Below are 16,236 nucleotides of genomic sequence, written 5' to 3'. Positions count from 1 at the left end.
AAATACATCAATTTTTGTTTAAGAGGAATATAAAATTGTTACAACAATATAATGTGCCTATACTAAAACATTTAATGAAGTTATGGATAAAGAAAAATAAAATGATAGGTTCTAGGGGTAAATTATTGGCTTTGACTCCGTTGTATAATAATCAACATATTTCTTTTTCAATATAAAAGTTGTAGCCGTAATCAACACTTTAATCAGACTTGAAGGCATCACAGATTTGTTTGGATTCACATCTATACATGACTAATAAATATCACCACCTAGAAACTAGCAACAAGGACAAGTGTAAAATTACATTGGCAGCCTCTCTGATTTGATTTAGAGGCACAAGGGGGATAGGATTCCCAGATAGGAAGTACATTAAAGACTTCCTGGGGGTCAAAAAATACAGAAGGTTTTATTGCCTTAAATTTCTGGACAGCACACTTTGGTCTATTAGTATGATTAGATTTTTTTAAATGGGCTGGTTTTTATAAACAAAGAACAGGCAGTCGCCAGGTTACAAACAACTCGTACTTACGAAATGGCTGCACGTGCGCATAATATTATCCCAAGAATGTTAAATAAGAACCATAAGTATCTGTTCAGCTTTACCTAAAAATTTGGCTTATGGACAGACCCAGGTTAGGAACACATTCGTAACCTGCCGACTGCCTGAACTGCCTACATAAGACATCTGCAAAATTCCATAAACTATTCATCTTTTATCACTAAATTAGCAGGACTTAAAATATTGAGGTTCACTTACTTAAGCCATTGCCTTTCCTTTATTCACCAATTATATGATCAATAAAGAAATGTTATGCAAGTTTAAAAATTTACAAGTTTACTCTGGCCAACCATGCAACTCTTCTATCTCCTGCAAATGAGAAATTGTAGCTTATGATGTGTGAAATTAAAGTGCAAGAAATTACATCTGTACCACTCTGAAATCATGAATGCCTTTCACGATCAGAATAGAAACTTTTCTATTTGAATCTTTTACTCAAAGAAACTCGCACCTCTTTTATGAAGTTTAACACAATCCTGTAAGAATCCTATTAATAATTTACAGAATAATCCTGCAATTGGTTCATTGTTGGTCTGTGGGGAGAAAGCATCTCTATTATGCATTTTTTTTTTAAAAGAGAGATCTTGGCCTTGGAGCCAGATAAAAACCTTTTGAAACAATATTTATCTTCAGGATCTAACACAAGATAGGAAATTGGGTGACCAAAAAGAAATTTAAAGATGAGAGTTCATAAAAAGACAAACTCACAGTAAATATTCTCCTCCCTGTCCGATCAAAAGTAATGCAGTAAACAGATGACAGGTGCCCCAGGATCCGCTTGTGCATCTTCATATGTAGATATACAGCAGTTGGAACAAGTTGACTGAGTCGAAAACTTCCAGTAAGTTGCCTTGCCCGGATGGTATCCACTACGAACAAGAAACAATAAATATATTATGATGTGTGAATTATTTAAGAAATTTATTACAGAAAGTGCATGGAGTTGCGTATGTTCCATCCAGGAATCATTAATGCTTTTCAAATTAAATAAAATATAGTATATCCGCTTGTAATAGTCAATACCATGTAAAAATCAACCCCATATTTTTGGCCCTAAAATCTGATATTTTCCATGTAAAAGTCCCCACCCCTATTTTTGGTCCCAGCCGCCCGCCCAGCGAAGTTACAAACGGCCTGGCCACCCTCCTATCCGAGCTCATATTGTTCATTATTTCACAATGACAACAAATAGAAGGAATGCAAACAATCCAAGACTGCATGTCAACCTGTTATAAATATTCTGTTGCAGGATTCTACTATATTGATATACAACCATAACGGTGCAGGTTTGTTAAATAAATCCAACATTTTCACTTGGATTAATCCCTCTCTCATGCACATTCTGATATACTATGAATGATGGGAAATTAATGGACATAAAGCATTCAGCTGAGAGGGGCAGAGGGTAGAATATTGAGAACAATGAGAAATATTTCCCCAATCAAATTAAACACAGTATTTTGGCACAGATTATTTTAAAAATTATCTTCCTTTAGCAGTACAAATGCTTTTTAAATACGATATTTTAATGTTCTTTGAACATACAAGATCATGATTAAGTTTGATTCCATTCAACCCATGTTTTTTTTTAAATTATTCAGGAAAATCAATCCTGAATGGGTTCAATGCAGTAAGAAGACAGCTGCAAACATGAAGGCAATTAATTATCACCATCACCACCTTCAAGTTTACCCATTTCTTCTTCCCAAAGCAGGAAAGGAATAATTAAGATGAATACATTTCAATGCGAAACATTAATATTACTAGTAAAAATCAAACTGCTAGAGGAACTCAACAGGTCAAACATCAGTTGGGAAGACAGGAATGGTCAATGTTTTGAGCTGTGACACAAGAGACTGAATATTCCAGCATCTTTCATTTCCTTTTTATTTTCACTTAGCAAGATAACTAATAATGCATTTGGACACTGATGCAAAAATCAATCCACAGCAACACATTTTGATAAATATGTGCAAAATATAATTTTTAAGTCCATCAACAAAACTGAAAGGAAAATAATTAAGCTTCAATTTTTGTTCATTTTCTGAAGTTTCACGAATTACAGTATTGAATTCCCCGTTATGTAGAATTCAAGCAACTGGCAAAAAAAAAACGTGGAAAATAAACAGGTAAAAAATGTGGTAGTTTAAAATTGGCACCCCCTAGCAGTCAGTCCGCCAATCCACACAACATGCAATCTCAAGCAACAGCAAATACACAAATGCCACATCCATACTTTTTAAACTGTAAAATGGAAAAAATTAAAATCCACACATTTTTCTGAATGTCAGGTTATGCGTGCTAATCCACTTGATCTTAATGCCCATCGCTCTCTCTCTCTCTCTCTCTCTCTTTCTCTTTCTCTCTCTCTCTCTCTTCTCTCTCTCTCTCCGGTACAGCTGAAATATACAGCACATAATTATGCCAACAGCATCTCTGAACATGCAAAGGACAAAAATAGTATTATTGTACTGCCAAAAGAAATGACTAGCAACCCCATGCTTCAACCCCAAGGGAACAACTTCATGGTTCAACTTTGGTAGATCACCATCCTTAGAAACATAAAACACTACAGCACAGAAAACTCTAGACTGTGCCGAAATATTATTCTGTTAGTCCCATCAACCTGCACCCAGTTCATAGCCCTCCTGACTTTGCCCATCTATGAATGAACCTGCATTTACCACATCAGATGGCAGTTTGTTCCAAACTCAATAACTCTGAGTGGAAGAGGTTCCCCCTTTCACCCTAAAGCCATGTCCTCTCATATTTATTTCTCCTAATCTAAGTGGAAAGAGCCTACTTGGATTTATTTCACCTATACCTCTCTTAATTTTGTAAACCTCTATCAAATCTCCCCTCATTCTTCCAGGATCCAAGAATTAAAGCCTTAACCTATTTAATCTTTCCCTGTAACTCAACTCCTGAAGACCCAGCAGCATCCTAGCAAATCTTCTCTGCACTATTTCAATCTTACTGACATCCTTCCTGTCGTTAGGGAACCAGATTCTTTACAACCCTGTCTATATGTGACATCACTTTCAAGGAATTATGTATCTGTATTCCCAGATTCCTTTGTTCTTCCACACTCCTCAGTGCCCCCCCAATTACTTTGTATGTCTTACCTTGTTTGTCCTTCCAAAATGCAACACCTCACGATTGTCTACATTAAATTCCATCTGTCATATTCTGGCCCATTTTTCCAGTTGATCCAGATCCCTTTGCAAGCTTTGAAAACCTTCCTCACGTCCACAACGTCTCCAATCTTAATGTCATCAGCAAACTCGCTGATCCAATTTACCACATTATCATCCATAGATAACGGACAACCAATGGTCCCAGCATTGAGTCCTGAGGCACACCACTAATCACAGGCCTCCAGTCTTAGAAGCAATTATCCATTACCACTCTCCATCTTCTCCCATTCAGCCAATTTCGAATCCAGTTTACAACCTAGCATCTGAACCTTCTGAACTAACCTCTCATACGGAACCTTGTCAAAGGCCTAACTAAAAAGGCCTAACATCTACAGCCTTTCCTTCATCCATTTTCTTGGTAACCTCCTCAAAAAGCTCTAAGATTCATTAAACACAACCTACCACACACAAAGCCATGCTGACTATCCTTAATCAGCCCTTGGCTGTCCAAATACTTGTAGATCTTATCTCTCAGAAGAACCTCCAATAATTTACCTGCTACTGATGTCAAGCTCACTGGCCTGTAATTTCCTGGTTTATTTTTGGAACCTTTTTTTAAAACAACGGAACAACATGAGCTACCCTCCCATTCTCCGACACCTCACCTGTGGCTAAGGACAGGTCTTGAGGCATTTAAAATGACTTAAGGGCAGCACTATATTCAAGGGGGCAAACACAAAGACTTCATTCAACTTCGATGAGCCTGAAAAATCAACAACTAATATTCCAACAGTTAGTTGAGATTTGGAGAAATACACGATGGTGATAGATTGAAATACAATCACACACAAAACCTCAGAAATGTATTTAAATTACATTTTAAACAGGAATGTCTGTAGATGCTATGATTGCAATGCTATACACAAAAATGCAAAAGAAACAAAGCGACCACAGGAAGCAAAGATATGTAACTAATATTTCAGGCCTCAGGCTTTCGTCAAGGTACAAGCAGAAAGCAGACAGGTGCTTTTGGATTGCAAACACAGAATTAGCAGTTTTCAAAATTAACAAACTCCCAGCGAATCAGAGAACATGGAACATTACAACACAGTACAGGGCCGACGGCCCTCAATGTTGTGCCAACCCAAAAAAATACTAAACTCTTCCTACCTCATAACCCTCCATTTTTTATGCCTAAGAGTCTCCGAAATGCCCCCAATGTTTCAGTCTCCACCACCATCCATGGCAAGGCATTCCAGGCACCTATGTAAAAAAGAACTTACCTCTGACATCTCCCCTAAACTTTACTCCCTTCACTTTGTACAAATGTCCTCTGGCGTTTACTATTCTTGCCCTGGAAAAAAAGTACTCGCTCTCCACCTTATCAATGCCTCTCACACTCTTGTAAACCTTCATTAAGTCTCCTCTCATCCTTCTATACTCCAAAGAGAAAAGTCTCAGTTCTACTAACCTTCCTCATAAGACTTATTTTCTAAACCAGGAAACATCTTGGCAAATCTCCACTGCACCATCTTTATAGCTTCCACATCCTTTCTATAATGAGGTGACCAGAACTAAACACAATATTCTATGATCTCACCAGAGATTTGTAGAGTTGCAACATGACATCTTAACTCTTGAATTCAACTTCCCTATTAATGAAGTCCAGCATCCCATAGGTCTTAACTATTTTATCAACCTGCATGGCTACCTTGAGGGATGTATGGATTTGGACCCCAAGGTCCCAGTGTTCCTCCACACTGTTAAATATCTGACCAATAATCCTGTACTCCACCTTCTGGTTTGACTTCCCAAAATGCATCATTTACTACTTCTCCACCCAACTCTGCATTCTGTCAAAATACTTTTGTAACCTATGACAACCTTCAGCACCATCCACAACTCCACCAACATTTGTTTCATCCACAAACTTACTTGTTCATCCCTCAGATTCTTCATCTCGGTTAATAATAAAAATGACAGAGCAAGGCTCCTAGAACTGATTCCTGTGGAATTCCATTAGTTACTGACTTCCAGGCAGAATACTTTCCATCCACTACAACTCTCTGCTTTCTACATGAAAACTAATTTTTAATCCACACAGCCAAGTTTCCATGGATCCCCTGCCTCATGACATTCTGATCGAGTCTCTCATGGGCAAGATTGTCAAATGCTTTAATGTTATATGTAGGCTGTGGAGAAACACGTGGCCTTCTGTCTGTCTGGAATATTGTGGATTGCAGGTGGTCACATGTCCTCCCTGTCTGAACCTTATTCAGAAGTCACATCACCTATCAATCAAGGTTGGTCTCTGGCCACCCATTAGTGCACACCTTGCTGTAGGCTCATTTAAATTACCTTGGTTCATTATTGCCTAGGCACCAGATCAGAACTGTATACAACATCAATGCATAGCATATTCTTTCTCCCTGCCTTGTGGTCCAAGCTTCGGACATCATTACACGCCAGGTCACTACTGTGGACACCACTGGAAGTGTCGCAGGTACAGTGTGCACTACACTTAAGCTGAGCCATAGAAGTGCAATAGATTAGTGCTTGCAGAGGGTCACACCCCAATTGAACCAGGAGTATGTGTGAAAGTTCTTGTTTGTAGCATGGGTACATGTGTGTGACGGTGTAAAGGAAGTCACTGGTATCGGAGTCCAACCTGGGTCCAATGTGAATGTGTATATATCCTCATTTATCCAAAATATTTTTTCAGAGCCGAACTGACCTCACAAGTTGAAAAAAAAATTCACTCAATATGAAATTAGAATGATATTACAGAGCCCAGACGACCCCAAAACCCAGCATCAAGATATGCACCACGACAAAGGGTTACTTAAACAAAAGTTGCTTTTAATTATCTTTCCACATGAAAACAGAATCAAACTTTAACTTACTACTATCAACTTACTTAACCCCCCCCCCATTTCTAAGCGCACGTGTGTGTAATGTGTATATAAGTGTAGAAAAGTTCTTTGGTTCACAGTCCAATGTCACTGGTTGCAGTCAATTCTTGTACTGTGCACAGAAGTTATCATTAATAAAGTTCACCAGGCTTGGTGCTTAACAGGCAAAGGGTTACAACTCAGGAGGGTTCTTGTTGGCTTTCAGAGAGATACCTTTTTAAAATCAGTCTTGCTGATTGAAACTTGCCTCCTTCAGGGTTCTCCAGATGATCCTCTTCCTTTCAGGTCACCAGAGTTCCTTTCAGACAGCCTAACTTCTCCTTTGACCAGGCAGTCTTCCAAAGTTAGCCAGCTTGTCCCTCTGGAACCGAAGTTTCTGTCTCTCCTCTCGCTCATTCACTCCCTCTCTGAGAGAAAAGCTGTTTTCCCTCTGCCTGCAAAGATCACATGCTCTTCCAGACAAGCTGCTACCGTACGTTGCTAATTTGTTGCTTTTGCCAAAATAGCACTCTGCAAAAATTCTGTTTTAAAATGTTTGTCTGCTCGAACAATCATCCCAAACCACCTCTAAATACTGTCACAATGACGATTGTCCACATTTCAGGTAACTCCCTCCCCTCTCTCTTTCCATTTCTTCTTTACCTTTCCCTATTGACTTTTCTCTCCAACTCTCTCTTTAAAACTGCATCCTTTTGTCTCTCAGCCACAAGTGGTCGGAAGAATCCCTTGTCCTGACGCCATCAAGGAGAGCGCTGCAGCGGGGCTCTCACGCTTCCAGCAGGAGTGGGGCCTTGGTGGGGAGTTGTCAAGGGTCATCAGCAGTCAGTTTTTTTTTGGTGAGAATTAAACATTTTAATGCTTAAAAAACCTTCCCTTGTTATTTATTGTTATTTAAATACTGTTACAAATGATTTTCTGCTGGACTGTTTATAAAAATTAACCAGTTTTCCGAAAAAACGTTTACCCGACTTAGGCCCAAATTATCCTTTTTGGATAATTGGGAGTTATAGTATAGTTGTTTATAACATTATAATTGAATATCACTTAACCTCCTTCTCTGCTTCTCTCCTGAGCGTTCATTAAAGTTACCTATGATTGTAACACTTGTGTCTAGACTCATTTCCACTGTTACAATCCTTAAGGGTGAAATTTTATTCTAGTCTCTTGTTGAGACAGAGGAATAGATAAGTAGGCAGATTTTGGAATGGTGCAGAAATTACAGGGTTGTTGTTAAGGGAGACTTCAACTTCCCTGATATTGACTGGCACCTCCTGACTGCAAGAGGGACAGATGGAACTGATTTTGTCATGTGTGTCCAAAAACCCACCAAACCTGATATGCTTCCAAACTTAACACTTACTAAAATCCATATAGAGCATATCTACCAGTCTACCTTCATCAATTTCTTCAGTTACCTCCTCAAAACACACAATTAGGCTTGTGAGACATGATCTTCCCCTCACAAAGCCATGCTGACAACCTCAGTGCAGACGTCTCCAAATGCTCATAGATCCTATCCTTAAGAATACTCTCCGATAGTTTGCACACCACTAACATAAGACATAACTCTCAGGATTCTCCCAATCATCTTTTTTTTTAAACAAGGGGACCACATTTGCCATTGTCCAGTCCTCCAGCACCTCCGCTGCAGCCAAAGAAGATTCAAAGATCATAGCTACTGCCCCAGCTAACTCTTCTCTCACTTCCCAAAGCAGACTGTGGTAACATCGTTTCCTGCCCAGGGCACATCAATCATAATGTTTCCTCTTCCCCAATCTCAACATTGTCCAGGACACAAGTCTGTTCTATTCCAACCTCACCTTGATTAATGTCCTTTTCTGTGGTGAATACTGAAGCAAAATATTCATATTGGACTTCCCCCAACCTCCCCTGCCTCCAAGAGTATGTTGCCTCCATTATCCTTAAACGGTCCCACCTTCATTCTCGTCATCCTTCCGTTCCTCACATACACATAGAATGCCTTGGGGTTCTCCTTAATCCTACATGCCAAGACCTTCAAGTCCCTTTTGCACCCCAGATCCTTTCTTAAGTTCCTTCCCAACTACCACAAAAATTTCATGAGCCCTTCCTGTTTCGTAAATTGAATGTATGCATCCTTCTTAACTAGCTTCCTCACTTGTTTTGTCATCCACAGTTCCCATTTCCTACCATTTTTTCCCTGTCTCGATTGGACAAAATTATCCTGAATCCAGTGCAAGTGCTCCCTATACATCCTCCACATTACTTCAGTGCTTTCTCCTTTAAGCATCTGTTCCCAATTTACTCTCTCTAGTTCTTGTCTCATTCCACTGTAATTAGCATTACCACAATTAAACACTTCCCCATTTTTTTTCTACTTTTATCCTTGTCCACAGCTATGCTGAAGCTCAGGTTGTGGTCACTAACACCAAAATGCTCCCCTACAGGGAAGTCTGCCACCTGACCCAGTACTAGATCCAGTTTGGTCTCTCTTCTAGTCATACTGGGACAGGAATCCTTTTTGGACACACATGACAAAATCTGTTCCATCTGTCCCTCTTGCAGTCAGGAGGTGCCAGTCAACATCAGGGAAGTTGAAGTCTCCCTTAACAACAACCCTGTAATTTCTGCACCATTCCAAAATCTGCCTACTTATCTATTCCTCTGTCTCAACAAGAGACTAGAATAAAGTTTCACCCTTAAGGATTGTAACAGTGGAAGAGACATCAAACAATAACAGGTGATATTGCAAATGCTTCATTCAATGGCCGGATGGCCTACTCCTGCTCCTGCTCCTATTTCTTATGTTCTTATAAAGTTACGTTTGAGAAGATAATAATTAGAGATCATGATCTGGATGGGCAACAGTGTTCGTATCCATAGTACATACAAGAATCACGCAGCAATGATAAATGAAGTCTCTCCTTCTTCTGCAATGTTACAAAGGGCAGGGAAAACATTATCCTTCAAGGCAGAAAGAGTGGGCATGATGGCCAACAAAACAGGCAACCTGTGAGAAAAGCAGCAAACTAGACAAACTGCTGTTAAAGGGTGGGAGCCAGCCACACAGGGATATGGATTTATATGAAATGAAAAAAGACTAGAAATATACTTACATGGCAATCATAAATAAAATTATTTACAATAAATGCAGGTGCTCAACATTAAATGGCAAAGAATATAGGAACAGATCAGCAGGTATCAAAGATTTTTCAGTTTCTTCCATGATGAGACAAGTTTCCCCCAAAGTGCTCCGGTTTACTCCCACATACCCAAGATATGATGGCTGCTGGATGAAGTCATTATGAAGTCAGTAATGATGTAGGTGACTTGCAGGCACATTAGAACAGGCCCTTTGGCCCAGAATGTTGTGCTAACCTATATAAACCTACTTTATCTCATCCTTCCCTACCTCACACCCATAACTTTATTTTTCTTTACTTTTCTTACATCTGAGCCCAAGTCTTCTATCAATGCATTCCAGGCATCCACAATATTCCATGTAAAAAAAAACTGATGTCTCCCTTAAACTTTCCTTCCCTCAGCTTGTACAGACATATTCTGGTATTTGCTGCTGTTGCCCCTGGAAAAAAAAGGTACTGACTATGGTTACCCTATCTAAGCCCCTCACACTTGTAGACCTCTATTAAGTCACTTCTCATCCTTCTTCGCTCCAAAGAGAAAAGCCTTAACGAGCTCTGCTAACCTTGCCTGCTAAGACACATTCTCCAATACAGGAAACATTCTGGTAAATCTCCTTCTCAGCTTCTCCAAAACTTCCACATCCTTCCTGTAATGAGGTAACCAGAACTGAACACAATATTCCAAGTGTGGTCAAACCAGAGTTTTATAGAACTGCAACATTACAGCACAACTCAAACTCAATCCACTGACTAATGAAGCCAAGCACACCATAAGCCTTCTTAACTTCTTAAACATGCGGGAGAAGAATGCCACATCATGAAGAAAGCCTCTACTTCCTCAGGAGTTTGCGGAGGAGCTAGTGGAGTTGTTCAAGTGAACCGGTACGGACTTGAAGGGCCGACATGGCCTGTTTCCGTGCTGTAAACGGTTATATGGTTATATGTGACATCATGTATGTACTCTGACAATAAATAAATCTGAAATAACCTGTGCAGCAATCTTGAGAGATTTCTGTATTTGGACCTCAAAATCCCTGTTCTTCCTCACAGTTAAGAATCTTGCCATTAACCATTTACTCCACCTTAAAGTTTGACCTTCAAAATTACATCACTTCACATTAATCCAGATTGAACTCCATCTGCCACATCTCCCTCCAACTCTTGCTTCCTGTCCATATCCTGTTATAACCTATGAAAACCTTTTATACAATTCACAGAACTTCAACCTGCAAACTTACAGACCAATCCTTCCCCATCTCCGTCCACGTCATTTATATAAATCAAAGAGCAACTGTCCCAGAACAGGTCCCTGCAGAACTCCACTAGTCACTGACCTCCAGTCAGAATATGTTCACACAAGTTCACCCCCCCCCCAAAAAAAAAGTCCTTTGCTGTTTGCTATTCTTGCCCTGGGAAAAAGCCTCTGGCTGTCCACCCTATCTATGCCTCTCATAATCTTGGAGACCTCTATTAAGTCTCCTCTCATCTTTTAATACTCCAAAGAGAAAAGTCCCAGCCCTGCTAACCTTGCCTCATAAGACTTATTTTCCAATCCAGGCAACATCCTGGTAAATGTCCTCTGTACTCGCTCCATAGCTTCCACATCCTTCCTATAATGAGGTGACCAGAATTGAACACAATACTCTAAATATGATCTCATCAGAGATTTGTAGAGTTGCAACATGACCTCTCTACTCCTGAATTCAATCCCCTATTAATGAAGTAATGAAAGAGCTGATGGTGACACAAGAGGAAAATAATAGGGGTGGCACGGTTGGTGTAGTGGTTAGTGCAATGCTGTTACAGCACCAGTGAACCAAGACTGGGGTTTGTATCCTGTAAGGAGTGTGTACGTTTTCCCCATGGGGTCTGGTTTCCTCCTACCATTCAAAACATACTGAGGGTTGTAGGTCAATTGGGTGTAATTGGGCAGCACAGACTTATGGCTGAAAGGGCTTGTGTATCTAAATTTAAAAGAATATATAGGATTAGTGTTGTTGGGTGCTTGACAACCTGCAAGGACAGTGTGTTCCCAGCTTTTTTTCCTGTTGTATGTCCAATAACAAATGTAATTAATAATAGCGGGTGACGTTGTTTATGTACCACAAAAAGGAGATTTTAAGAATTTAGTAGAGGTGGTTAAAGTATAATTGAGTATTTTGCATGTCTTCATTACAGAAGATCCCATTAGTCTAACAGTAAAAGAAAGTTCATAAAATTAATTAAGTTTTTTAAAAATATCCTCAAGAAATCTCAAAAGATTTCCTTCCAACTCAAAGTCATTTGGCACAACTGCAAGCATACTATTTAACTGAAGGGAAAATAAAAGTCACAATTACCCATGTTCCTTTGGTATTGGCCAGGACAGAAGAAAAAGTGGAAGAGACTGAAACATGACAATATTCAGACATGCAGTTATTGAGAAATATTTAAAACATGCAACACTACAACACAGTACAGGCCCTACTGCCCTCAATATTGGGCTGTCCTTATATATTCCTACCAAAATGTACTAATTGTAACCTTTCACTTTTTTTATTCATCCATGTACCTGTCTAAGAGTCTCTTAAATGCCCCTGAAGTTTCAGCCTCCACCACCACCCATGGCAAGGCATTCCAGGCACCCACAACTCTGTGTACAAAAAAAACACTTGCCCCTGATGTTTCCCCTAAACTTTACTCCCTTCACTCTCTACACGTCCTCTGGTATTTCCTACTTCTGCCCTGCGAAAAAGGCACTGGCTGTCCAACTTAGCTATACCTCTCAGAATCTTGCAGACTTCTATTAAATCTCCTCTCGTCCTTCTTCGCTCCAAAGAGAAAACACCCAACTCTGCTATCCTTGCTTCACAAGGCCTATTTTCCAATCTAGGCCACATCCTGGTAAATCTCCTCCATAGCTTCCACATCCTTCCTATAATGAGGTGACCAGAACTGAACACAATTCTCCAAGTATTGCCTCACGAGAGATATGTTGAGTTGCAACCTGGCCTCTCGACTGTTGAACTCAATCTCCCATTAATGAAGCCCAGCATCCCATATGCCTTCTATGTACCTGCACAGTAACCTTGAGAGATGTATAAATTTGGATGTCAATGTCCCTCTGTTCCTCCACACTATGAAGTATCCGACCATTAACCCGGTACTCAGCCTTCTGATTTGACCTTCCAAAATGCATCACCTAACATTTATCCAGCTTGGAGACGATAATAGAAAAAAAATGACAGCTAGTCCTAATTTCTAAAGGTAAATCAAGACTCACCAAGCAAATTAGCATATTGATGATGCAAAAGGACTGTGAAGTGCAACACAAATACAAAATTGGTTACAAAGCAAAAAGCAGAGCTGCAGTAGACACTGACCGAAATTCCTGTACCGTGCCATGTTCTTCTAAATGAAGGAAACCGGAAACTGTTGTCTCTTTCTAACAGTTTAGAATAGTACCAAGGATTGGATACAGTTGTCAGACGACAACTGGTAATTTTGTACACCTCATCTCAGTTTACAAAGACAAGCAATGCACTGTTTTTAAACAGCCTTCTCACCTTGATCTCAGTACTCCTGAAAATATTTACAGTCCAAACAACACCGCCAGTTTATCTGACTACTTATATTTTCTATACAGAATTGTACAGTACTCCTTGATTGACTTTACCCACAATTTTTTTTTTTAAATATATAAATGTTATTAAGGAATCACAGCAAGGTACAAAGAGAACTTTGATGAAGGGTTTTCACCCAAAGCATCGACCATTCTTTTTCACCCATGATTGCTGGTTGCCGCTGGATTCCTCCAGCAGATTGATTTTCATTTTTCTCAGTAAAAACTTCCTTCGATTCTTGCAGACACACAAAGACTGCAGATGCTGGAATCAAGAGCAAGACACAATATGCTGGAAGAGCTCAGCAGGTTGAGCAGCAACTAAACGAAGTGGGGGGGGGGGGGGGGGGAAAGAAACTGTCGACACTGCAAGAAGAAGCCCTTCATCAAGACCTGCAGACTGTATGTTGTTTCTTGAATTGTTTCCCCCTACCCACCCCCCTCCCCCCCCCCCCCCAAGAACTCGAGTTCAAAGCAGCATTGGAATTTGGTCTTCAAACATCTCTTTGACATCGCCTGCCTTTAACTGTTGATCTGATTTCAAATCTTTGCGCTCAAAGAATATCATAGCTTCGTGATGTCGAATGAAATTCTCAACATTTTTCCTTTCAGAGGCAAGGTTATAACACCATAACTCCAATTTCTGATTTAAAAAAACACAGGAAAATCCATCTGCACAGCTATATCACAGAAGCAATTTTGATGGAAATTAACTGTAATGTCTGATCCATGATAAAACAGTCATCAAAAAGAAATAAGATCAGTTAAATTTAAAATGTAAAATACAGTAGCTCTAATAACATTAATCAAGGACAAACACAAAAGAGAACTTTCAGAGGTACCATACATGTCATGATATGTCTCAAGATAAAAATCACAAAAATCTGTAGACACTGCGGTTGAAGTAAAAACAAGATGCTGGAGAAGCTCAGCAGGTCCAACAGGGTCCTTTATGTAGCAAAGGCAAAGATACCGAACTGACGTTTCGGGCTTGAGCCCTTCATCAAGGTCTGAGAAAATGGCAGCAGAAACAAAAGACTCACATGTCAGTCCATGGCCTTGTGTACTATCCCACCTTGACCACCTGCAGATTGGTGGAACAACACCTTATTTTCCATCTGGGCACTTTCCAGCCAGATAGCATTAATTTGACTTTTCTGCTTTTCACTAAACCTGCTGGCCTTTTCTTTCCTGTCTTTCCAGCTCTCCCCTCCCTTCCCCCTCACCCACCCATCCCTCCTCCCCTCATTGCTGCTGTCCCCTCCCTTTCTCCTCCTGTCTTTGCCACTCCCCCAAACTCTTTTGTTCAGGTGTCTGCTGGCATTTTCTCACACCTTAATGAAGGGCTCAAGCCCAAATCGTTGGTTATGTATTTTTACCTTTGCTACATAAAGGACACTGACCTGCTGAGCTTCTCCAGCATTTTGTGTTTTTACATCTCAAGATACTTGTATCTATGCCAATCCCATCACTGTTTCCAGAGATCAATGAAAACCCAACCCCAAGAACTTGCTTTTTTTTTTTAAAATGCCTGAATCCAACACATATAGTTAGGTCCTACAAGGTATAGGTTGATGAGTCAAATTTTTATGGTTCGTACCATAAATTGTTCCAAATAATTCAATCGAGCTTTTATCATAGCATTTCACCCAAATGCAACTGAATCAGTCCAGAACCTGGAAATTCAAATTAGCCTACCTCTCCAAAAGCCATGAGGGGAATAATTTGTGAGCTGACTTTTTTAAAAAAAAAGAGAAAATTGCAGATAAACAGGACACACAGTAATGTTCCATTTATGCAAAGTGAGGTGTTTTTTTTAAACTTTGTTATTGGTTTGTGGTCAACGCCATTCAACACCAAGGGATGGTATTTCTATTTTAAAATTTTATTGACAATTGAACCATGAAACACTACTGCACAGAAAATAGGCCATTGCACCTTTCTAGTCTGTCCCAAAAACATATCATTAGTCCCACTGACCTGTACCCTTTCCATAACCTTCCAGACCTCTCATATCCATGTATCTATCCAGTTTATTTTTAAAGCTTAAAAGAGTCCACATTTACCATGTCAGATAGTAACTCATTTCACACTCCCACCACTCTGAGTGAAAATGTTCACCCTAATGCTCCCCCTAAACTTTACTCCATTCACCTTAAGTACATGTTGTCTTGTATTTATCTCTCCTAAGTGGAAAGAGCTTTCACTCTGGCTATACTTCTCATAATTTTGTAAACCTTTATCTAATCCCTCATTATTCTACACTCCAAGGAATAGTCCTAACCTGTTTAACTTTCCCTTTATTTCAATTCTTGAAGACCCAACAACATCCTAGTAAATCTTCTCTGCACCCTTTCAATCTTACTGATATAGTTTGGTGACCAGAACTGCATAAAATATTCCAAATGTTTTGTACAACCTTACCATAACATCCCAACTCCTGTACTTTGATTTATGAAGGCCAAGATGCCAAAAAGCTTTCTTTACATCCCTGTCTCCCTGTGATGCCACTTTGAGGGAATTATGTATCTGAATTCCCAGATGCCTTTTTGTTGCTCCGCACTTCTCAGTGCCTCATCATTTACTGTTACGTCCTTCTGTGGTTTGTCCTTCCAAAATGCAACACCTCACACTTCTCTGCATTAAATTCCATTGCCATATTCTGGCACATTTTTCCAGCTGATCGAGATCTATCTGTGAAAACCTTCCTTGCTGTCCACCACACCTCCAATCTTCGTGTCATCAGCAAACATCCTGATCCTATTTTCGACGTTATCATCCAGATCATTAATATAGATAGCAAACAACAATGGTCCCAGCACTGATCCCTGATGCACACCACCAAATACGGGCCTCGAATCTGACAAGCAATTTTCCACTATCACACTATCTTCTTCCATCAATC

General features: G+C 39.8%; 1 protein-coding gene across 3 annotated transcripts in view; it reads right to left on the bottom strand.

The window, feature by feature from the left end:
• Window positions 1–16,236, bottom strand: part of phip (pleckstrin homology domain interacting protein) — a 258,235-nt gene that overhangs the window by 204,584 nt on the left and 37,415 nt on the right. For all 3 annotated transcript variants that reach the window (XM_069887423.1, XM_069887424.1, XM_069887425.1), the window contains one exon: window positions 1,268–1,428. In XM_069887423.1, the coding sequence (XP_069743524.1) occupies window positions 1,268–1,428 (161 nt within the window). The remainder of the gene's footprint in view (window positions 1–1,267; window positions 1,429–16,236) is intronic.

Source organism: Narcine bancroftii, chromosome 6 (assembly GCF_036971445.1).
Source record: "Narcine bancroftii isolate sNarBan1 chromosome 6, sNarBan1.hap1, whole genome shotgun sequence".
Lineage (NCBI taxonomy): Eukaryota > Metazoa > Chordata > Chondrichthyes > Torpediniformes > Narcinidae > Narcine > Narcine bancroftii.
Note: the sequence above shows the minus strand (reverse complement) of the source record. Positions and strands in the feature narration are given on the sequence as shown.